At 40.6% G+C, this 24,129-nt stretch overlaps 1 protein-coding gene across 1 annotated transcript in view; it reads left to right on the plus strand.

Moving 5' to 3' along the window:
- The first annotated feature begins 2,774 nt into the window (after positions 1 to 2,774).
- The window catches only part of KDM5A (lysine demethylase 5A), a 50,070-nt gene continuing 28,715 nt past the window's right edge, over positions 2,775 to 24,129 (plus strand). The window contains exons 1-11 of the mRNA XM_064654604.1: positions 2,775 to 3,158; positions 4,941 to 5,018; positions 6,069 to 6,191; positions 8,355 to 8,525; positions 9,005 to 9,139; positions 14,307 to 14,412; positions 14,954 to 15,042; positions 17,640 to 17,798; positions 20,161 to 20,280; positions 21,440 to 21,598; positions 23,175 to 23,356. Of these exons, the coding sequence (XP_064510674.1) occupies positions 2,994 to 3,158; positions 4,941 to 5,018; positions 6,069 to 6,191; positions 8,355 to 8,525; positions 9,005 to 9,139; positions 14,307 to 14,412; positions 14,954 to 15,042; positions 17,640 to 17,798; positions 20,161 to 20,280; positions 21,440 to 21,598; positions 23,175 to 23,356 (1,487 nt within the window). The 5' untranslated portion in view covers positions 2,775 to 2,993. The remainder of the gene's footprint in view (positions 3,159 to 4,940; positions 5,019 to 6,068; positions 6,192 to 8,354; positions 8,526 to 9,004; positions 9,140 to 14,306; positions 14,413 to 14,953; positions 15,043 to 17,639; positions 17,799 to 20,160; positions 20,281 to 21,439; positions 21,599 to 23,174; positions 23,357 to 24,129) is intronic.

Consider the following 24,129-nt stretch of genomic DNA (forward strand, 5'->3'; position numbering starts at 1 on the left):
ATGCGCGGCCGCGGCGGGGGCACAGGGAAGGGCTGAGGGGGGGATCGTGGGGCCTGCGCGTATTAACCCTGGTTTTATGAGGGCAGCCATCAGGCCTATGGGCCAAATAAATGCAAACCTGGCAGAGGGGACTCTTTACATCCACAGCAGCAAAAACTGCTACTCAAACACCCATTTGTGTTTGGAAATGAACTGAACAAAACATGACGTTGTGCTGTCACAATAAGTTACCGGCTTGAATTCTGCCTGAATTTAATGTATTCTTTGGATCATCTCGATGCCTTTTAGCCTCTCCAATCCCCCTCATATACCCAGAAGTACCTACTAGTGGTCTTACCATTTATGCAACACATGGCCTCCTAACTCATTAAATGTTCTGGGGAAAAAAAAAAAAAGCCTATGCACTAATGAGCCAGTTTTTTTTCTAAACACTTTGTTTAAAGAAATCGACTTTCTGTATGACAAACCCCCCCCCCCAAAAAAATGATTACTTACATACTTACAAAGCTATGAGGTTACTCGTTGCAGTTACAACTTCCTCGTGAGAGGAAGAGCAGGAGCAGGCACTGATCAATTCTCTGTGGTGACCTGAAGTTGTGTCAGGAGAGATTTAGGTTGGATATTAGGAAAAGGTTCTTCCCCTAGAGGGTGGTTGGGCACTGAATAAGCTCCTCAGGGAAGTGGTCACAGCACCGAGCCTGACAGAGTTCAAGGAGCGTTTGGACAACACTCCTGGACACATGATGTGATTCTTGGGGCGTCCTGTGCAGAGCCAGGAGTTGGAGTTTGATGGTCCTTGTCAGTCTTTTCCAAGTCAGAATATTCTGTGATTCTGTGATTATTTTTCAAATTGATTTTCTCATGAAATAGAGAAAAGAGGAGAGTAGATAATTTGTCTTGGCAAAGTCCAAAAGAAAGACTGCTATTAGGGATTTGGACTTGATGATCCTTGTTAGTCCCTCCCATCTCAGGATATTCAATGATTCTCCTTAGTTAGACTGGGTACTCTCTCCAGAGAGCAGCTGAATACATTGTACAAAGGGCTGAAGTCTTCTATCAGGAAAGTAATAAATACCTCGAGATAACCAAGAAGAATAAAGACTGACAGAGGGTACACAAGTCCCAGCATGGACCAGTGTTTCAGAAGCCAACAGCCCCCAAACTGGAGCAGGTAACAGAGAAAAGCGTAAAATTCTGTTTCTGAAAGGATATCTTGGAGAACTGATATGATTTAAAAAATGCCCCCTCGGGTTATCTGGGATATTTAGCTTTTTGCTGTTAGGAAAACCTGCACAATTCCCAGCAATGCCTTCCAGAGCCCTCCACTAACCCAAACATGTTAACACAAAGCTGAAACAACTTTGAAGAGTCAGTGTCAGTCTACAAGAAAATCAGCAAAAGAGTGGTTCTCAAAACAAAGCTTTTGAGCATGGAGATTTTTCCCTTTGGTATTCCTGGCTAAATCATTGCTTATCTTCAAACTGAGAACATTGTTGATTCTGCTGATGGGAATAGAATACACATGTATTTCCTCAAAGGACTCTGGTACAGCTCATCAGGAGAGAGACACAACCAAACAATAATAGAAACAAAATGGAAGGAGTTCATAGGTAAATGTATTCGGTCTGAAGCAAATCTTGTAAGCCTCATGGCGGAGGAGATTAACTTTTTGTGAGCCTGAAATAGAACACCAGGACCAAGGTTCGAATAATCAGAGGAGAATAAATATTCACAGAGAATAAAGTGAAATGTGGCGTTTGGTGAACACCGAAGGCAGGGTTCTGGTTAAAAAGAAAAAACAACAACATACAATTTATTTTGAAATACTGTGTTGCGATGGATAGGCAAAAGAGATACTTAATGAGTCCCAAGAGGTACTTAACAAGTCCTAAATTGTGATTACTTGACTTAGGAAATAAAACATGGCATCAGGGGAGATCAGCAGAGTATCCATCCATAGCACAGAGGTTGGGGGGTGACGGTGGAGTACTGGGCCCAACCTGAAGGAGTTCAGCCCGGAGGAGATGGAGGGGAGATCTCATCACAGTACAAAACTTCCTTGTGAGGGGAAGAGGAGGGGCAGGCACTGATCTCTTCTCTGTGGTGACCAGTGACAGGACCCGAGGGAATGGCCTGTAGTCGTGTTAGGGGAGGTTTAGGTTGGATATCAGGAAAAGGTTCTTCCCCCAGAGGGTGGTTGGGCACTGAACAGGCTCCCCAGGGAAGTGGTCACAGCGCCAAGGCTGTCAGAGTTCAAGGAGCGATTGAACAACGCTCTCAGGCACATGATGGGATTGTTGGGGATGTTCCTGTGCAGGGACAGGAGCTGGACTGAACGGTCCCTGTGGGTCTCCTCCAGCTCAGGAGGGTCCCTCGGTCACGGACAGATGGACGGACCCTCCCACTCCCGGGGGCGGGGCCTATGGGAGGGCGGGGCCTACGAGGGGGCGCGGCCTGTTGTGGGCGTGGCCTGACGTCCGGCCCAGACAATGGGCGACGCGGCCGCTCCGCACCGGAACTGAATGGCTCGGGTTTCCTCGCACATTCCTCCGCGGCGGAAGTGGCGCCGGCCCCGCCCTCCCGCTCCCCGGCGCCTTCTTGCCCTGCGCGGTGCCCTCAGGAGTGGTGGGTGAGGCGTGTGCGCGTCAGGGCTTGCCGGAGGGGAGTCCCCGGGGGCGGTGGGCGCGGGAGGTCCCTCGCCAGCAGAGGGGTGGTGGGGGGACTACTTTTCGGATCGGAAGGCAACGCGCCTTGCAGTTCCGGGGGAGGGCTGAAGCGACTCGTCACTTCCGGCGGGCCGGACGCGAGGAGTGGGGCTCGGGCGGGGAGAGCGGCCCGGGCCGGGACAGTGACCGCCACCGTCACCTCGGCACCGCCGCTCGTCCGCTCCGCCGGGGATGCGCCTCGGCCCCCGGCCTGGCCCCTGAGCGCCCCACCCGCCCCGCTCCGCCCTGCGCTCCCGGCGGCGCCGGCGCCCCCCTCCCCCTGCGGCCATGGCGGGGGGCGGTGGGTCGCGCTACGCGGCCGAGTTCGTGCCGCCGCCCGAGTGCCCCGTGTTCGAGCCCAGCTGGGAGGAGTTCAGCGACCCGCTTGGCTTCATCGGCCGCATCCGCGGCCTGGCCGAGAAAACCGGCATCTGCAAGATCCGGCCCCCCAAGGTACCGCGCCCGGGGGCTCCCGGGGGGGCTGAGCGCGGCTCGAGGGCTCCGCGGGGGGCGTGAGGGGCCGGGCAGCGCCTTCTCCCACTCCCAGGTTGCCCGGGGTACCGTGTGTCCCTTCCGACAGGCCGCGGTGCCCCTGCCGGGGGCACCGAGAGACCTGTGGAGTCTCTGACCTCGGAGCGGGGTGTTTGGAGGCTCCTCTGCGGAAGGCGAGAAGCGAACAGTGCGGGAGCGTGTCCGGGACTTCACGGTCTTGTCGCTTCAATAAAAACTCCCACCATCCGACTTGTGAAAGCTGCGAGGGCTTCGTGGGTGAAATCGGGCGTTTGCTCCGGGAGGGGAGGAGAGAGAAAAGAGGGCGTTTGTTTTTAACGGATTGTTGTTTATAAGCATAGTCTGTCAACTGTTGAGCGCGGCCACCCTGTTTGTGCAGGGGAATTATGTTTATTCGAGGCCCTTTAGGAGGCAGAAGCTTGATCGCTCCGATGACTCGGTCATTACTTCACGATCACTTGCCCAGTGACCTGGGGAAACCATCTCGACAAGGCAGAAGGCAGTTAGATCCCTAAATTATTAAAGTACAAATAGACTTTAAATGTGGCAGTTAAGTAAGAGGCTTGAAAACACCTATAGAAGTAAAAACCTGAAAAGAAAGCCTGAACCGAGATACGGGGTTTGCCGATTGGATTTCATGATCCCTCTCCCGGCCTGTTTTGGTTCCCGGAATCTGTTTAGTTGGTTTAATGGCACAGTGAAAACTTGACCTCCGCGGGGCTGCCCTTTCTAAAATAAGCAGAATGGCTCAGGTTGAGAGGCCACAAGAAACCGATCCAGGCCCTGTTCATTGAGAATAACGAGAACTTTCCTGGCCGTGGAATGTGTTTGTGTTTCTCCACCATTGCCGAGCTGCTTGCACTGCAGGGTTTCACGGGATGCACGAGTTGATTTGCAGCCTGCAAGAAGGACTGAATCAGACACTTCACGCTAACCTTACTGATTTATTGCTCTTTTCCATTATTGGAAGCTGTAAATATTTTACAGCTGGACTTGAGGCATTTTTGTGCTGCAGCAGGGCAAATAATGAATATTTAGTGTGGCTTGTCCACTTGGAATGGAGTGTCCTTGCTCTCTTACATTTGCTGCCAGGTAGATAATCTACTGTAACTGAAGATTTTGTTTTAAAAAGAGTGCTAAAAAAAATGAATGACTTGTTTTGATGTTGTAGCACAGTTGTGGGAGATAGGGCTGGGAGGCACTTGTGGTTGAACCGACGGCTGGTGGTGCTGAGAAGGTCATTGTTTAAGGCTCCATTTCTGTTAAAGAGCTGGGCTCCTGACTGGTGGTCTTATCTTTTATACATGAAAACGTTAGATGTGTTATAATGTGCTTTATTTAGTCTTTGTTGCTGTTGACAGTGAGAATTTTTCAGTGTGCAAGATATGTGGAACTTTTTTTAGAGTAACTAACCAGCAAGCTGCAGGGTGTACCACTGATTTAAATTTAGTGTGAAGCAATGCACGCTGAAATGTTTTAAACCTTATTTTCTTTTACATTTTTACTTCTGTGAGGATCTTTTCCTCTAACTAAAATATTGTGGGAGGAACGTTATTGTATAAGCACAAGAATGTCTTAAAATTGGAAAATGATGTCACCAGTTGTACTGAGAAACTCATTTACTGTTGGAAGCCTGTTTACTCAGCCATTATTGGGGTCTGCTGGTTTTGTGCATTTTTTGAAAAGTTTCTGGAAGCAATAAAATGTCTTTCTGTCTCTGTTTAGGACTGGCAGCCTCCATTTGCATGTGAAGTACAAAGTTTTCGTTTTACTCCGAGAATTCAGCGCCTGAATGAACTGGAGGTGAGCTTTCCCACTGTTGATATAATTTTGTGTTTGCACTGAAAGCAGGAGGTCTCCCTGCTTGAGATTTGCATCTTGGCAGGTTTCTGGATGGGGGATACTTTAGAAACCCGTAGACCACATCAATGTTTATACTTGGCAGTGGCAGAGTTCATATAAAATAACTCTCCATGGCTTTGAGAAAAGTCTGTTTTTTATTTTATTACCCAAAATAACCACAAGAGCTTTTCACATTCAACTGGAAATGTCTAAAATGAATTCCAAATACCATGTGTGTAGTAAGAGCAGCCAGTGTCTAGCCTTCAGAGCTCCACAGGCAAGGATTTTTTTTTCTCTTGAAATATTTACTGCTGTTCTGAAGCCTCTGGTTACCTCATACTATCTTGATAATGCCTTTTAAGCCTTAAAATGAACTGAATTTTTTTATGGCCTTATTATAGTTGGTTAATTTTATGATTTAGAAATCTATGTGAGCTTTCTTGAAAGCAGCATGAGTTCCATTCTGGCCTGGTTTTTGCTTTTCTCTACAACACTTCTCAAAGCCCTGCTCTGTTCACATGCCAAAACGTCGTGTATCGTTTGGCTTGTAAATGGGTCTCCTTATGGAAAGTGATTTGAGTACTCCTAAAATACTCAGGGGAGGAGGCCCCTCTGCATGGTTGAGGCATATATAAAAACTGTTTGTAGCTCTCCCCCTCCCCACCAATGTATATTTTAATAATTGCTCTTGTGTTTCTCTCTGGAATGCTGTTTTTTTTCATAAGTTTGCGTTTTGGTTTCAAACCAAGAAACTATTAGGTAGGAGTTTGGTTTATAGGATCTTAAATGCAGAGAGAAAAACATATACAATTTTCTGTTTGTAAAGATTTTATTTTTATTAGTGTTTCTATTTTTAGGATTTTTTAACATGACTGAGAAATACCTCCCTTGCCAAGTTGCATGTTGAAAATGAGAACGTCATAAAAACTTACCTTGTTTTCTCTCAGGACTGTAAGGTTTTGTCACATTTGTTTTGGGACATGCATGATTGTCTGCTTTTGTTGATTGCAGGCAATGACAAGAGTGAAGCTGGACTTCTTGGATCAGTTAGCAAAATTCTGGGAACTTCAAGGATCCAATTTAAAAATCCCTGTGGTTGAGAGAAAGATACTGGATCTCTATGGTCTGAGCAAGGTAAGTATTTGTAGGCCTTAGTCAGGCAGGGACTTGGTTTTTCATTCAAGCTCAAGAAGCCAACTAACAGGGAGGGCTTGTTTTACTGCACTCCCATTAATGTGGAGATTAAATAAGTGGGGAAAAGACCACAGTGAAACAACATTTCTAATTGGAATGGTTATGGCAGACATGTCATGGCATAGTTAAATGAGTTGCCTTTGGTTGGGTTCTATACAGCAGGTATTCATTACCTTCTGTAGCTTGAATATCCTGGTGTCAGCTGGCCACTTGCTTTTTAGTTCTCCTTTTTCACATGTGGTGGAGCTGCAGGAGTTTGAGGTGTTCTTTGGGGAAGGCAGCACTGTGCTTGTGTGCAGTTCAGCTCTGAACTAGCAATTCTGTAGTTAATTGTTGTACTTGCTCCCTCCTCTCTTCCAGCAGAGGTTTTTATAAACGTGCATCTTTGAGAATTTGTAATGTCAGCTTCAGGAATAATTATTTTAATTTTAAAAACAAACTTGGCTTAAGGCTGGCTAGAAATCTATTCTACTGTAGTTCTGTTTGGTGTGTTGTCTTTCAACACAAATGAGTTGTTGGAATTTGCTTTTGCACTGGCAAAATATATGTATCATTATAAACTTAGCTGCTAAGGATGGCTTGTTAATATACATAGGTAGATTTCTTCTTACAGGGTAAAGACTGAAGTTCTGGTAGTTCTAGTGCTTCTAGGTTAGAGCATCAGTTTCCATTCCCCATCAAGATTCCTTTCTCACAGGTAAGTAAAAATGTAAAGATCTGAATAGGTTTTATTTTTAAAGAAAAAGAAGTCAAGTACTTTGGAAAGTCTGGAAGTGCCGATAAAGTGCAGAGAAAAGCTGATAAAACACCTTTCAGTGTTTTTTTTTTTTTTCTTTTTGTGTCTGTGGTGGTTTACTGGGATATGCAAAGTATCAGGGGTGCTGGGGAATATCTGGGTCACTGTTATGAGCTGGAACATTTTAGTTGGCTGCAGATTTGCAGGTGTAAGCTCATATAGTTCGTTAATGGCTTCTCTAGCCGTTGTTCACGTATAGATAATTTTGGAAAACAAATTGTAATGGAAATTTTGAAGATAAGTTGAAACTTAGGACTGGCTTCATTTTAAAATGGTTTTCAGGAACTTTTCTGTAAATATGAGGAAAAATAATGATCATTAATATTAGGGTTTTATTAACTATGATTATAGGAAGAACTAAAATTAACAAATTTGCTTGTCACTGTCGCAGTTAGACTTCTGAATTTACCTCAGCCTCAAAAGCAAACAAAGAATTTCACTCCAGTAACAAAATGTTTTTTCATTGAGGTTTTTAACAGTCTGTGAAACATTAAGCATGAAATTTGGTCCTCGTGGTCCTTGTATAAAGAAATGCAATGCAAAACTACATTGCTGCAGAAATGGTACTAGTCCTGCAATAATATAAATGAAATTATAATCCCTTGGTATCTTTAGCTACTTGGCACTGAAACTTTAAAAGGAATGGAGGCAGTGGAAATGTTGCCAGTGTTTCTGAGGAAGCAACTCATATGCTGTTATGATCATTACATGGAGGCAAATGGTCTTGTTTTTTATATGTAAGCAGTAATAGTTCTGTATATGAATTAATGGTCTCAAACCAGTGTAAAAACTGGATGAGTTAATTGGAAGGTAAATTCCCTTTTTCCTCTTTTTATAGTAGTCTCTCTTCCATTCAGGGTTTTGTGGGAGTTTCTGTAACTCTGAAGTTCTGAGCTCCAGCACTCCCTTCTGCCTGGGGTCTGTTAGAATAGGCTTTACTTCTGGGCAGGCTTGTGTTTTGCATCAGAGTGCAAGTCTGGTGAGAGTTAACTTTTCAGTTTGTTCTGATGGTAGGGTTTGTATTTTTTCCAACACATCATAAATCTTAACTGTTGGACTCCTCCTGTCTAGGACAGTATGCAAGTTACATTTACTAGATACATTGTTATGTTAAATGTATGAAGTAATGAGTCTAAGGAAGTGATTAGTTATTAAAGTACTAGTCTTTTGGGAAACAAAAGCTAAATCCAGGATTCTGTCACTCTTACATAGAACCTTTTAACATTTGGTTGGTTTAATTGATTCTTGATTTATGCAAGTTGGTGAGAGCAGCTCAAAACCCTTAACTTTTTATTTATGCATTTCAGATTGTTGCCAGCAAAGGAGGCTTTGAAGTAGTCACTAAAGAGAAGAAATGGTCTAAAGTGGCAAGTCGGCTTGGCTACCTTCCAGGGAAAGGCACAGGGTCCTTACTCAAGTCTCATTATGAACGGATCTTGTATCCCTATGAGCTCTTCCAGTCCGGAGTCAGCCTTATGGTGAGATGCTTGTCTTTCACTGTATGAAGAGGGGACCCAAACAGCACAGAGAGTGCTGTGTAACTGCATTACTACACAGGGCCTGTGCTTTTAGAAGCTTCAGCTCTGCATACAAAGCTAGAACGACCCTCACACTCACCTGTGACAGAATAGTGCTAGAACTTATAATAATGTCACCTTGTGTAGTTATTGTTGGGTATTTCTTTATAGGATTGAAGTCAACTCTATTGGGAAGGAAAACAAGGCAAAAGATATGATTAATTGCAAAGATCTCTTTTTCTCTTGATAAGTTGGTAGTTGAGATTGGGTTTCTGTGTTTGAAGGGTGTGTGGATTAATTGGCTTCTTGTCCACATGGTGTGTGTAATGCTGTGTGACTTCACTGGTCCTGTTTCTTAGCAAACAGAATGATTCACAGGCTGTGGAATGACTGGCACTGCCTGACCAATCATCACGGTGTCCTGTGCTCTGATCCCCTAGGGCATCCAAAAGCCTAACTTGGATCTTAAGGAAAAAGTGGAGGCTGAGGACCTCAGCTCAGATGCCCAGGCTTCCCCAAAGCAGGCTTCAAGAATGAATGTTGTGCTGAAGAGAACCAGGCGTGTCAAATCCCAGGTACCTGTTAACCCACTCCTACAGAGACCAGTGCAGCAACCTTTGGCTGTGGAAGCCTGCTCAAAAGCACCACCAGGAAGCAGCCTCCATCTAAATAAAATCCAGAGAAGGTTGTCTTTCTGAGACCTGGTTTGATGTGGTAGATGCACTGTTTATATCAAAACTTCTAAAAGCTGCTTTTTGTTTATTGATGAGAGGCCTAAGTACCTTGGTAATGAATACTTCTGTGAACACTAAACAGATAGAAAGCTGTTTGTTAATTATGTTAAAGCTTTTGCTTGTGCAAAGTTCTAAAAGTTTTTTAAAACCTTTTCAAATATGCCCCTTAGTGACACAAATATGTGTAGGTAAGTCTTTGTGGAATTGCACTTGGGACTATCTCAAGCTGGGCAGACAATTTCTCTGAAGAAGTAAAACAAGTATGTGAGGAGATGATCAGTGATGGCTGAAACTGTATAGGATTTTTACAGTTTTGCTACTGAAAAACAGAACTTTTTTCTTCTGAATTACTGGTGTTATAGGAACTTCTGGTATTCTACCAGGTGATATTATATCCTGGGAGTACCCCGCAGTAAATATCAATTCAGACTGAATCACCACTATTTTAAATGCTGTCTCATTAGAAACAACTGTGGGGTTTTGTCCTGATGGCTCTATTGCACTATTTAAAGCAGGCCTTCACCTTTGATATCCATTGCAAGCAGCATCCTAAGGCTCTTCACATAAAATCTGATGGCTCCCTGCTGGCTCATCAGCAGAGCGTGGGCGAAAGCTGGATTTATATGCAACCAACTTCCTACTTGCTTCACACCATTCTAGACTTAGTTTCAGCACCACCAAATTTTTTCAAATGCTCTTAAACTGCCTTTTTTCAAATGCATCTTTCTTGTCACTGATATACTTGAGTATCCCCTTATAAAGTTTCACGTTTCTTTGATGTCACGGTTGATTTATGCTGAATTGTCGTTTTTTAGTCTGTTTTCTTAGGTGACTGAAGCTGACTTGATGTAATTTATCGTAGCCACATAACAAGGTATCACATAAGCGGTCTCAGGCTGTGATCTTACCAGATTTCTCAAATAAAGCATTGTTGGTGAGCTGTCCAGAAAAACTGAGAACGCTGAATGAACTGTGGTCATTCACTATGTGGAATTCTTTTTAGGATTTTACTGAATCTTACAGGAAAATGCCAGTATGACCTTCTCCTCATACTCATGGTGTAGAAGCATCACTATGGTATTAAGATCCTGGGTGATCTTTTCTCCTACTGATTTCAGCAGAATAATGGTACTCCTCATTTCTCCTTGTTGGAAAAATGATTCTGTGGTGGTCCTGGCACTGTGTAGCTGCTTCATTTTGTTTAAAGGGGCTGCATTTCAAAAATGAAAGATAATTTTGTTTGGATCATCTGCAAAAAGTAAATATATATATATTTAAATGCCTTTTATTAGGCTTATAGCCAAGCTATCTTTTAAGCATTACAGTTATTAAAATGGCTGAAATGACTTGTGTAATACAGGAAAAACTCAACCTACTTGTGTAGCCAGGAGAATTAGTTTCTGGCTGTGTTGGAAGCTGTGTGTAACTATCATAAGTCATCTCTGGAACAGCATTTAGAAGCAGATTTTTTTTTTTCCTCAGTAGCCCTAAATGGTAGAGGGTAAATATCAGAGAACATGGAGAAATCGTTCCAGATGTCAGTGCACCCCCTTAGTGTAGACAGGACGCTGTTTACTGTTTGAACTGCAGACCTGGAATTGTACCAGGGATTGTCTAAATAGTCTTCAGAGAACAGGTAATATGCAAGTAATGTAAAGATTGCTAAATAAATGTCATTCTGCTCTAGCTGAAACATCTGAATGATTTGTGTGTAGTGTGCCAAGTAGTCCAATGCCTGGGTAGTGAGCATGGATAGCTCCACAGGCCCCTGCATCCCTGTAGATCTTTTTCAAGTGCTAAAAGTACTTTCCAAAAATCCTCTGCATCTTCTTGAAGGTAACTTGCCTAAGAATAAATAAGAAAGCATAAAGATAGTAATGAGAAATTACTTAAATAAACATCCTCAGCAGTAGAAGAGGGTGTCAGACTTCAAAAAAAACAAATTTCAGGGTTTTTAGAGAATGTACAAAATGAAAGAAAATGGGGAATGGGTATTCTGTGGATAGGGTGGGTTGAGAATCTGAACACCACAATCCAATGTCAGTTGAAAACTTTGTATCTGAATAGGAAAAGAATAATTTGATGATAAGAGATTCTGTTCAGAAAATAAACTGAATGCTTTATTCTCTTTCTCTTTTCTGTGAAGAAAGCTTTCACAAATAAAAATTGGAGAAGGGCAACCGAGTTCCTGAGGGCTTGTAGAGAAAAAAAGTAGGATTAATTCAGATTAGGGAAAGAGAACATCCTTAAGGGAAGATTAAATTTAAGAGAGTACTTTCTTAAAAAAGAGTAGCGTATCTTCATAGATGATCTGTTAGGGTGTATTTTAACTGACAAGGGATTTGTCTGATGAGGTTACGTCATGGTGATTTCTGGTGAGGAAATGCAGTACTGGAACAAAAAGTGCTGTCTTTTCGAAGGATGTTAACTTAATGTCCAGAGGATTTTCTTAACTTAAAACCAATTCTATACAGTATATCTGCTTTCAGATTTCTCTTAGAAGTTTGGTTGATTGTAGAATAACATAATAAAATAAGCTTCAATTTTTTAGTTTGAAATATTTCCATCCATGGGAATAGCTGTGAAACAAAATAGTGAAACGAAAGAGTTCTGAGATGTGCTGACAAAATGCCCCAAAAATGTAAATATTTTGGTTCTTGGTTGTAACTATTGTGTTCTTGCACATTGGGGGTGGAGGAGTGGGGATGCAAATGTTTCAAAGTTAATGGGGATGGGACAGTGGAAAAAGACAGTGCGTGTGAATCCAGTGTAACTGGATCATGTTATTAGGATTGGCCTATATACAAGGAAAGCCCTTGAGTTGTACTTTCAGTTGAGAAGGTGAAAGAAACAAAATTATATCTGTATTCTTCAGCACGAAGAGGAGATGAGAATAGAATCACAGTTTAATCAAGTTCATTTCACTGATGTTTAGAACATGTAATGCAAAAGTGAGGTTGTGTTGTTAGCAGTGAGAAAATGGCAAGGAATGCACCACTGCCACTTCCATGTGCTCACAGTTTTGACTTGGTTTTTTTACAATCTTAAAGGACACCACTGAAAAACTACTCAGTGAGGCTTCTGAATACTTTTGGTATTCACACCTTAAACTATCAATATCCTGGCAGTGTTCATGAGGTTACGTAGGAATCTGGATTTTTAAAAAAACATTTCCTTTTCAAAAAGCAAATTTTTTATTTCAAAATTGTAGCTTTTTCTGCTTGAGCAGGAATGGATTTCATCCACCTAGGTTTAGTGGAATCCCAGCAAATGTGGGCAATGGAGTTATGAAAATATATTCAGGGAATGCATTTTTAAACTCAACTGTAAATCTGAAGAGATGTTACTGCATGTTAATGATTTATTTTTAGTAAATATGATAATAAAATTATTTTTCATGTGTCATTGAGAAAACTATCTTAGGTCAGAGTAGCAGAAGTCCTGGAGATTGTTCATAAATGCTGGTGAAGTTATGGCTATGCTGAAAAATATGATGTAGGTTGATTCTGGAAGGTTCTATTAGTTGAGAGAATGGTTGAGTTAATGAATTTCAAATGGAAAATGAGGGACTGGGAAATCTCCAGGTGTGTTTCCTTATGGCTTATTATCCAAAAAGTGAGGAATTGATGAGGAAAAATTTTCCAGTTAGCACGCAGGTTCACAGTGGGCTTACAAAGTTGGTAACATATATCTACAGTGAAAATAATTTAATAGCAACATATAAATGTTCAAAATGAGAATATCAGCAATAATTAGTTTGGAAAGATGCCCGTTAGCACACTGCATACACAGTTCAGTGGCAACAGGGACTTTAAATATCACAAAAAATTCCATAGAGTAATAATGCCTAGGAAACGAAATCTCTTTGAATGTCTTCTGGAAGCAAGGAAAACAACCCATTTAGGCTGAATAAATGGAAATCATCTTTCTTTTTTTTTATCTTTATTGCAAATGTATTTAAACTTATTTTAAACTCTTTTTGGAAGAGTTGTTTTTATTTGTTGATTAAAAGCTGTGAAAGCCTATCACCCTGAGGGACATGTATGACATATCAGGCCATAATTTGGAAAAATAACAGATGAAGTATCATCAGGAAGTTACTTGAATAATAACCTTTTGAAAATGAGGTACCCACCTTCAAAACTGATAGATTTGCTGATATCTTTTAAGATCAGTGAATTTCTGGAAGAAGATTTTAAACAGGGACAGTTTAGTGGCCTTCTGTGTCAGGTCAGAAAGGGTTTTCAAAGTATAAGGAGGCAACATAAAGAAGAATTCCAAGGTGATTGCATTTCAGATGACAGCAGGATATATTCTTCTTTTTGTTCTTTTTATTGTTATGTTAGCAGCAGTGATGTGGGAAAATGAGGCAGTTCAGTAATGGGAAACAGGAAGAAGTTCAGTTGAACAGAACAGTTCAGGAAACAACACTGGCAGAGGCATGGACTTGTCACCAAATGGATCTTTTCACCTCAAATTTCGAGTTTGCAACTTGAGTAGCTGCGATCTGAGTTGTCCTCATAACATTTCATCGCAAATAAACCAGGAGCAGCCAAGCTCAAGGAAGTTGGTTGGAACTCATTAGTGTCCTGTGGATGTTTCTACTCAAGGAAGCAGATAACAAAATCCTGTTGAAACAGTGTATGTGTTAAAATCCAGGCACTCGGCTGAATCATGGTGATTTTGGAAAATGTTGCTCTGGCATTCTTATTTTTTTGCTAAATATCCAACCTGGTTCTTTTACTTGCTGTATAGGAGACTTTCTGTAGTTGGTCTGTAATACTAGATGTGAAATAATTTGGAAATTTGAGGCAAAACTGCTGTCTTTTATTCCATTTGCATATGTTCATTTGCTTTAGGAACAGAAAATCATGTCTTTTCATGCCTCTTGTTTCCTTTCTTTTGATGAGCAGATGTTGTGGGAGAGTGGAATATAAACAAATTATGAAGAAACCTGGAGGGGAAATATTGGTGGTTTGTGCTGATGTGGTCTTGTTTTTTTTTTTAGGCAGAGGGAGGAGAAGTGAGTAGAAACACTGAACTAAAAAAGCTGCAGATCTTTGGAGCTGGACCCAAGATGATGGGGCTGACATTGGGAGCAAAGGATAAAGAGGGTAATTAAATCTTGGGCTCTTTGCTTTGTAGTGAGACTGTTAAATCTTTCTGAATGTCTCTAGAGGCAGCATTAAGAAGTAAGCAAATCAAAACTTGAAAGAGAAAGCTGAGTGTTCTAGGGTTTCATTCATGAGAAAGATTTACAGGGTGCTTCATATAACTTGGCAGAGTTTCAACTCTTTATGTATTACATAGTAACAATAACAATTAAGCAGCTGTTCCGTGAACTGAGTGACTGGAAGGGAAAACAGGATTTGACAATACTGAAACTGATCCTGCCAGCTAAAATTGCACAAATTATGAGTGTAATTCACTCTGTTTCATGAGGCAATTGAGATCACCTTGGGGATAAGCAAAATATGGTTTTCCTAATCCCTGCTGATTTTAGGTGGGGCAGATGAAACACAACAGTTTTGCCTTCTTTGGACTGCCAGGTAGTTTCTGATCTGAAGTGCAGAGTACCAGGCTATATATCTGTGGTGCTTCTGAAAGTTAAGTCTGTCTGGATGGGATATTAATAACATTTAACTTTATTTTAAGATGAGGTGACACGAAGACGCAAAGGAACCAGATCAGAAGCATTTGGAATGCAGATGAGGCAACGCAAAGGAACTCTTTCTGTCAACTTCGTAAGTTTGATTCCTTTGCGGTGATTTCTGATAAAAAGGACTTGGTTGATTTACTAAGATTATTTTTTTTTCCCTGAAACAGCCCCCACCCCTCCAAATAGATGAATCAATGCACACTGCAGCAGATGATACTGTTATGGGAAGAGAGAACAGTATTTCGAAAAATCATCTGTTCTTTAGGTTTTTGTTTTAATCTTTTTGTTGCAATGTGAAGCTTTTTGCTGTTCATACTTGCCCCATGCTTGAATGCCTTCAGTAGTTCATTTTCTGTTTGAGCTCCCCTTTGTAGAACAATCCTCTTCCTTAGAAGAAATTTTGAGGTGCTCCAGTACTTCAGGATTTTGTTTTTAGCAATTCCACCTTTTTTGTCTTTTCTGTTTTGAGTTTAAAATAGTCATTATACAAGTCTACTCGAGAGAAACCCCTAAGGAGAAAAATAAAATGTTCAGTGCTCTGATGTTTTGCCGTGGAAAAGCAGTGGATTGTTCTTGATAGCTTTCATAGCACATGATTTTCTACTTTTAAATTGTCATATTTAGCATGTGTACACAACCATGAAAGAAGATACAAGCATTTAATGTCTAAAGAATTAGAGTCTTCACTTACAGTTCAGCTGTTCTTTTTTTTCTTAGCCTGAGACCACTTACAAGAGCTTATTTTAAATTTCAACCATAGAAAGCCAAGGCAACCTAAGACTCTAGTAATCATGTTTTTATGTTTGGAAATGCCTCCTGGGGTGGAAAAAATGTGAGAGAAGTTGGATATTTAGAAACCTGGTCATTGTGCCATTGCAGCTAAGTCAGAATTTGTGCAACTTGAATTTTTTTTTTTAATTGTGCTACTGCTTCTGAGTATATCATGTTCTTAGGCCATGTAAACATTGTGACAATTTTAAGTATGCTTCAATTTTAAAATATTTTGTCTAGACTCTCGGATTTTCTATGGAAAACTAGCGTTTGTTTACTCTTTTCATTTACTTCTATTTGTAAGTGAAAATGAAAATACTGTAGCAACAGAACTGTTGTTTTGAGACTGCGTTGGTGTAACTAATCTTTGTGCAAGGGTGATGCATTTGCCTTATATAGCTGTGGTCTGAAAAATACCGTGGAGCAGGTTTGTTTGTGCTTCTCTATCATTTATTTATCTTTTTGTAAAATTCTAACTGTGAAATTGATTTTATTTACATGAATTGGTAACTGGGAGATAAAATACACCTCTTTATCCCCTCCTCTGCCCTTGATGCATATAGTTATATATCATCATAGTCTTACTCTGTTTTGTTACATGGCTAGGAGGCTTGTTTGTAGTTATGCATAATCACAGATCTGCTTATTGTGAATATTTATTTTAGTGCAGTTTTTTTACTGACAAATCACCATTTATGCTAACATAGAGACTGTATATGTTAATAGGAATTTGGAGAAAAGAAGGTGCTGTCAATGATAGGTAGCCAGTGAGTACTGTAGAAAAGCCTCCTGCTAGGATCACCATTTTAATGCATTGTTAGTTTTGGGAAGAGAACCTGAAAATGTCTGCTAAGGTACCCTCCCTCCCTTCTCTATTCCTGCAATGAAAGCCACTGGTTTGGTGTTTTAGACAGACATGATATTCCATGAGGGTGAGTGCGTGGATTTTTTTAAAAAGAGGAGAATAACATGCCTGCTAATAGAACTGCATTATTTTTTAAAATAATTCTTTAAGAAACCTGAGCAGTCTTCTTAAGAAGTGTATTATTGCATTAGCTAGGACGTTGCATGCTTAACTAGGCTGGTGTAACTAAAGATGGGGTTGACATCAAGTATTTAACACCACTGAACCTTGTCAGCTGAAAGGCACATGTGTTTCACATCTGGATGAAATTAAACCCTCCAGAAAAACAACCCCACTACTTCTGGTGTTACTTTGAGCTGTGTGGAGGAAACATGCATGGCCTGAGTTGCCAGTGACTGGGGGGAGTAGTAGCAGAGTTTGGAGCAGGTATCATTCATGAAGTTCATGTTGTTAGTAAAAATTTATATGTAAAGTAAATTTTTAGCTGTGATAAAGTAAGACACAGTTTTTTTCATTCAGATTATGTTACAGTTTATATTTAATTAAAGCCCTTTTGACAGTGCAGGAAGCAACAGCAAAGAAAACTTGAAACCTGTTGATATGGTTTTCTCTCTGGTCCCAGTGACTACCTTGAACAGATACTTGTGAAAATTGTTTGCTATTGTATTGGGACTAATACTTCTCTCTTAACATTTGAAGTTTGTATCCTTTGCTTTGGAGAAAATACAAAAGAAATTGGTACCTTTACATGCAGTTTCCTTCCCTTCCTCTTGGATTTTTAGATTGAAATCTGTAGGTTTGTGGGTTTTGTTATCTCTTCTTTTTCGTTGCAAAGATATCCCTGGACTGTTGCAAGCAATGACATAAATATTTCTGAAATGGTTTTTTTTGAGATTTTCCTCAGCCATGCAGTTTGTAGGGATTTAGTTTGAATTGTTTTCCATGATAAGAGGCCTGAAGAGCCTTTGTTTAAGAAAGGCAGCTTCTAGATGAGAAACTTTTTGTAACTTCTTTTTTTTTTATTCTTCCTTTTTTTTTCTCCACAGGTTGATCTCTATGTTTGCTTATTTTGTGGTAGAGGAAATAATGAGGACAAATTGCTCCTGTGTGATGGATGTGATGACAGCTATCACACTTTTTGCTTGATTCCTCCTCTACCTGATGTACCCAAGGGTGACTGGAGGTGTCCAAAGTGCGTTGCTGAGGTACAGTTCAAGAACTACTCAAGCTTTGTGTGTACACCAGTGTATCTGGAAAGGTCAGAAGAGCAGTTCAGCTCAGTGCCAATCCATCTTTGTAGAGGACGTAGTTTGTTTTGGAATATTGTCAAGATGAGCCATGAATCTTGGTTGATGAGCCATAAGGAGAGAGAAGCATTCCTTCTAAAGCTTGGGCATAATCTTTGTTTATTATGTGGCCATGTGACAGCTATAACTTTGACCTTGGTATGTTAAGAGATAAAACTCAATTTGACAATGTGCTAGTGGGAAATTAGGGTGAGAAGTAGGGTTGGGGTGGGTGTTTCAGCATAATGATGAGACATTTTGTAAACTATGAAGTAACCAAAGTATGCAATTTGGGCAAAAGGTAGCTTTGATTATTGGGAAGTCATGATAGCATTGTTCAAAATAGCTTGTAGCAGAAAGTGAAAGAACTAATTTAAAATTTTGTAGCTATATTTGGTTTAGACTGAAAAAGGAACTGTTCAGGCTCTGAAAGTGGAAGCTGGTTGAATTTCATAATACAGAAAAGAAAAGCTACCAAGTTCCAGGAGATGACTGATCAACAGCCTAAAGGCAGCAAACATCACTTGACTGGCTCGGTATTTGTCTTAAGCAAACAAATTTTGCAAGCTCAGAAAGTTGGTAGGTTCAGGATTCAGAGGAAGAAGGTTTGTGTTCCTAAATCTGTAGTTTTGAGACTGGCTTTAACTTTTTTAGGCTGTGTTTTTTTCAGAGGGGGCAGTTGTGCACAGGTGTGTATGTGCCTGTATGCCCCCAATCCCTCACACCCTTCTGTGTGGCTTCTGCTGGTTTCCTGGTGGTGGTGAATGGATCCTTGTGCAGCCACGTGATGAGGTGGATCAGCCTCCTGCTCTCACCAGCAGATGAAGCTGTCAGATGAACTGAGGCAAATGTTGTTGTGAGAGAGGTGGAAATTCATAGTTACAGGGGAGGGAAAAGATACAGCTTTCCCTTTGTGCTGCTGCTCACAGAGTGGATTAAGCTGCTTGTTTATTGTTCTCTTAAAAGAGAGAGCAATAAAGAAGTACCAGCAAAGTGCAGCAATCTAATGTGGGGTTAATGTAGAGAATGTAGTAGTAAATAGAGTGGCTACAGTAAGTTTAAGAATGTGGAAACTCAGAAGAAACTTTGCCACTGCTGGTAAAAACAGGGATACGCTGTTACCAAGGAAAAATGTGCATGTCCATACAAAACCCAGAAAGACCAGGTGCTGAGTAAGTTGTTACTAGCAAATGGTACACCAAATACTTGAAAAATTCTGGAAATATATTGAAAGTAACAGGAAGAAGGGGAAAAAACATAGCTATGTTATATAATGGTGAGTAAACAAATAACATGTTTGAAGCGCTCAGTAGTGCTTTTTGCCTCAGTTTTTACTTTAGATGTTAATTGTGCACAGATGCTTAATGTAATTTTAACAGCAGGGTGCTGGAACAGAAGCTGGGAAGAATAGGGTAGGAGCTCTTTATATGTATTTAGGTCAACGTTGTGTGACAGTGTTCACAGATGTTGTAGATTCTCTGTTGCAGGCTCCTTTTAAGAACTACTTTGATACATGTTGGGCATAGTCTAAGGATAGTTCCTCTTGGAAAAAAAAAGAAACCAGTGATGAATTCCTTTCTAATCCTGTTTCTTTATGACTGAATAGCTGGCAATCAGATAGTGATACATCATCTTTGTGTTCAAATATGTCCTGTGTATGTAGGAACACTGTGTCAGTTCCAAAAGAGCTGAGAAAGACACACTGGTAATGGGTGGGGAGAGTAGCTGAAATGCACACTTTTAGTATGAATGGGAATAGAACAGTGAAAGACTTGGAGGCTTTCTATCAGATGGGCTGTATCTGTTGCTGGCTATGTTGCACTGTTCTTATTTTCTTCTTCCTCTTTACTCCTATATATTTTCACAGTGCCAAATCTGTTGATGATTTGCTGACTTGATAAGACTGAAACGCTATGGGGGGTTTGTTCCTGTGCTGTTATTCTGTGGGTGCTTGAATCCAATGTGTCTAAGAAATGCCTTATGGCTGCCTAAACATCTTGTGCACAGTGTCTCTCTGTGGCTGGCAGTGGTAGATGAGGAAATGTAGTTTTGGACAGGAAAGCAGAAGTGTGTAGCACAGGGTTTACAGTGTTAGATTAGCTTCTGTACCGTAAATTCTGTGCTGTTTCCGTTGTGGTAGGACTTCCTCAGCTGAGGAAAGCACTCAGAAGTGGTAGCTTATTGTGTTTGGTAAGGACTCAGGCATTAGGGTTTTTTGCTAAAAATGTAACTGTGTCATAGTCTGCTGCAGGGAACAATATTTTTATGTTCTGTCTCCTAGGAATGCAACAAACCCCGTGAGGCCTTTGGATTTGAACAAGCTGTCAGGGAATATACTCTCCAGAGCTTTGGTGAAATGGCTGATAACTTCAAGTCTGATTATTTCAACATGCCAGTCCATGTGAGTTTCAACTTTTGTTGTGATTCCTTGTAAGGGAAAAAGAGAAGAGGTTTCAGCTGATCCTTGATTTTTGCTAAGGCATCTTAGCTTTGTTTGAAGAGGCACCATAAGCTTCAAACATGTAAACAAATGATTTAGCTTTCTGGCATCTGGTCTCATTTCAACTTCATTTCACCCTTTTCCTGTGATGGACAGACAGCTTTATTGCTTGTTAGGGTATACTGTATTGGTCATGCTCTAGTTTAAAGTTCTTGCCCTTTTCGATAAACTGAAGTAAGTATCTTGTTCTTGTTTGGCAAAGGGGTCTTTCTCCTGCCCTTTCTATGGCTTTTGTCTTGGTTTGGTTCATCCAGAGGATAAATCATTGTTTTCCTTACTGTTACAGTCTTTTCTTGTAGTCAAGTCAGTTGACTGAGTGTGTCTGATAATGACAGAGTTGGTTGTTGGTTTTTTTTTTTGTTCTACATTTCAGCAACATTTTTAAATGAAACATTTTAAAGATTTTAATATCTTTAAAACTAGCATTTCTACCTTGGCACACTGCCACAATTCCACTGTCTTGTACACTGCCTGCAGCACCAAGATCTTTCTCCTCTCACAGTTCTTTGGTAACCTATGGGCATTCTTGCTAAAGCCTCTACCTTTTAAGGACTCCTATTTATGATACAACTTTGGGACATGGAACAAAGCAAGGAAGCTTATTTTACAAATAAGCTTCATAAGTAAATGCATATAAGTAAGAATCATAATGAGCTGTATGATGATCAGACTTTGAACACAATTTTGTATCTGAATTTTCTTACTTCTGAATAAAAGTTAGGAATAGTTCTGAAATAGTTAGGAATTTGCATGCTATTTATTCCATTTGCTGCTTGACTTGTGTTGGCTGTCTCCTCTTCCTTTTTTTTTTGCTGTACTTCTGGTGATTCCATCTCTCTTGTTTATTCCTTGCCTCATGCTGTGATATCCTATTTCTGGAACATTGCAGGCACTACAGAGGAATACAGACAAAACTATGGCTTTGAAGAGATGGAGGGGGCAGAGGCAGTGACCCTGGTGTTTGAAAATTCATGGAGAGTTAATAGCGATTTACTGCTTGAAAGATAATTTTCATGTTGGGTCTTGCGTGCACATACCCAAACGTCTCTTCTGCTTTCAGATGGTTCCCACTGAGCTTGTAGAAAAAGAATTCTGGCGATTAGTGAGCAGCATAGAGGAAGATGTCATTGTGGAATATGGGGCTGACATCTCATCCAAGGACTTTGGAAGCGGCTTCCCCGTGAAGGATGGCCGACGAAAGCTGATGCCAGAGGAGGAGGTGAGGAACAGGATATGCAAACTGACTCCATTCTTTGCTCTGCATAAGATTTCACATTAAGAATTTAGGTCAGAAATCAGCATGGATTTTTTTCATGAAGAAATTGCTTAAGGCTTTTGCGTGTACTTAACATTCCTTTTGAGCAGGGCATTAGTCTGATAATTGAGGTTCTTTTACAGATCTGATTGCTGATAAATAAGCTCCTTTTCATGATTTAAGTCACACCTCTTTTTTGTCACTTAATCTTAGCAGGCCAAGATGTGCAATTTGTTGCTGTATGTGTTGAGTATGAGGAGACTAATACTGTCTTTTTCTTTCTTGTTCCAAACCTTTTCATGATAGACTTAGCTACAGAAACATGATTCTATCATCCTTAGGAGGTTCTTAATGGGCAAAACTAATTTGATTTAGCTTGTTTCTCTGACTGCGCATACTGTAAGAATGAAAAAATGTAGATACAGCATCTTATTATAGAAAATTTTGTAAAGAATATCTAGTAAGTACATTACCTATTTTTCCTCAGACCTTAGCATAGCATATCAATTTTCTTGCTGCTTATATGCCTGCGTTCAGACAAAATGAGGGTAAAGGTGTGGTTTGCTGATTACACAGCCCCAAATCAATTTATACTGCTCACTGTAAGAGGTAATCCTGCTCACTGTTGTCTTCCACCCATACCTACACCTTCCTGTGTGTACCTTTGTTGGCTGTGCAGTGATTGTGCAGCTGCTGAGTGAGTCAGAACTGATTGTTGATCTGTTTGTATTCACTTAAAAAATTTTTTTAGCCAGATGACTTAAATCATCTGACTCACTGTGTTGCCTTTGTAGTGTCAGAGCAAAGGGAACAGCAGAAACATGTGGCTGAGCTGAGGGTTTGACCAGTCCTTTCAGCAGCTGTGGGATATGGCTAAAATGCCTGTGAATCTGTGCTTACAGCTCTTCTAAAGGTGGAAAGTAGACTGTGTTAAAGCACAGTAGTGAGCTTTTAAGGTTGTCTGAAATATAATTTTTTGTACAAATCGTGTGTATTTGAAAGTAAAGGTGGGAGTGCTTAACGGGTGATGCCGTCTTCTCAAGAATGAATGAGCAGGAATTTCTTCCTTGGAGAAAACTTCCATAAAGTAGATCAACATAAACTGCAGTGAAGTAAAACAGGTGTTAAAAAAGCTGAAATAATAACATAAGATTCACTGCATTGTTTACAATTTCAAGTTGTCCTGCATTATTGAAGATTTCAGTCTGTAGTTCTGCTGGTGTTGCTGGTATTTCGTTCCACCATAAAAGCATGAAACCTGCAATCTTGAGATGGGGAGGAAAGCAAAGCTTGATCTAAAGAAGATGGGCCATGTATGTTGAATTACTAGGACTGGCCTTAAAATCTTAGTCTTATTATTTGATGACTAAGGTATTTAAGGAATTATTTCTAGTTTTGATGTTTCATTGTTGCAGGAAATATCCCACTGTCTACTAATAGAAGTGGGTAGGCTGGTCTTTTCCTTTGTACTTTCCTTTTCTGTAGTTGGTGTCCTCATATTCTTTTGACTTTTTTCAAACTTTCTCCTTTTTTTGGCCAGGATTATGCGCTCTCTGGTTGGAACTTGAACAACATGCCAATTCTAGAACAATCAGTCCTTGCTCACATCAATGCAGATATCTCTGGCATGAAGGTACCTTGGCTGTACGTAGGGATGTGCTTCTCCTCATTTTGCTGGCACATTGAAGATCACTGGAGCTATTCCATCAACTACCTGCACTGGTATGGGCTGTCCTTTGTTCATCTACCTTACACTGCCCTGTTTGCTTTAGGAAATTTGTAGCTCTATTTGAAAGTGCCTCTGCACATAATGGCATTTTTAGATAAAAAGCTACATGTGGTGAGTGGTTCATATCGTTGGCTTTGGCTGATTAGAAGAAAATACAGATACTGTTTTAACCATATTAGCATTTTTCATTAACTGTTTAAATATTCTTATGTGGCCAACATTACAGTGTCACTGTAAAATCATGCTTTACAGGGTCACATCTTTTCTAAGAAAGCTTTTCCTTTTGAACTGAGTTACAGTTCACTACTTCACTGTTTTATGATTTGAAGTTGAGATGTCTGTGCTGGAAACTGAGTCTGCTGTCCCATGGCTTTCAGAGGCATCAGAACTGACTCTTCAGCATCAGAAGTACTCCTGCTCAAGAGAAGAGAAACTTGAAAGTAATTCTGACTTTCAGAACAATCCTAGAAGTGTTCTGGTGTTCAGCTTTTGTGTTTGACAAGAAGACTCGTGATAGATAAACTATTTGCATTGCACTCTTCTCAGTTTATCTAAAAGACTCAATCGCAGTGGGTGGAGCAGGGGGGAAGGAATGGAAAGCTGTGGGAAGCGCAGCCCTTTAGAAAATTTGCTGTATGTCTGGTACAGATGAGTTGATGGCCTTCAGACCACGATTGCACATCTCTGGAGAAGCATGTTTGATAGTAAGGTCTGATCCACAGACTCAGGAAGGGAATTAGTTTTGTTTTGAGTTCAGTTGCTTCCC

The sequence above is a fragment of the Pseudopipra pipra genome, chromosome 5 (assembly GCF_036250125.1).
Source record: "Pseudopipra pipra isolate bDixPip1 chromosome 5, bDixPip1.hap1, whole genome shotgun sequence".
Lineage (NCBI taxonomy): Eukaryota > Metazoa > Chordata > Aves > Passeriformes > Pipridae > Pseudopipra > Pseudopipra pipra.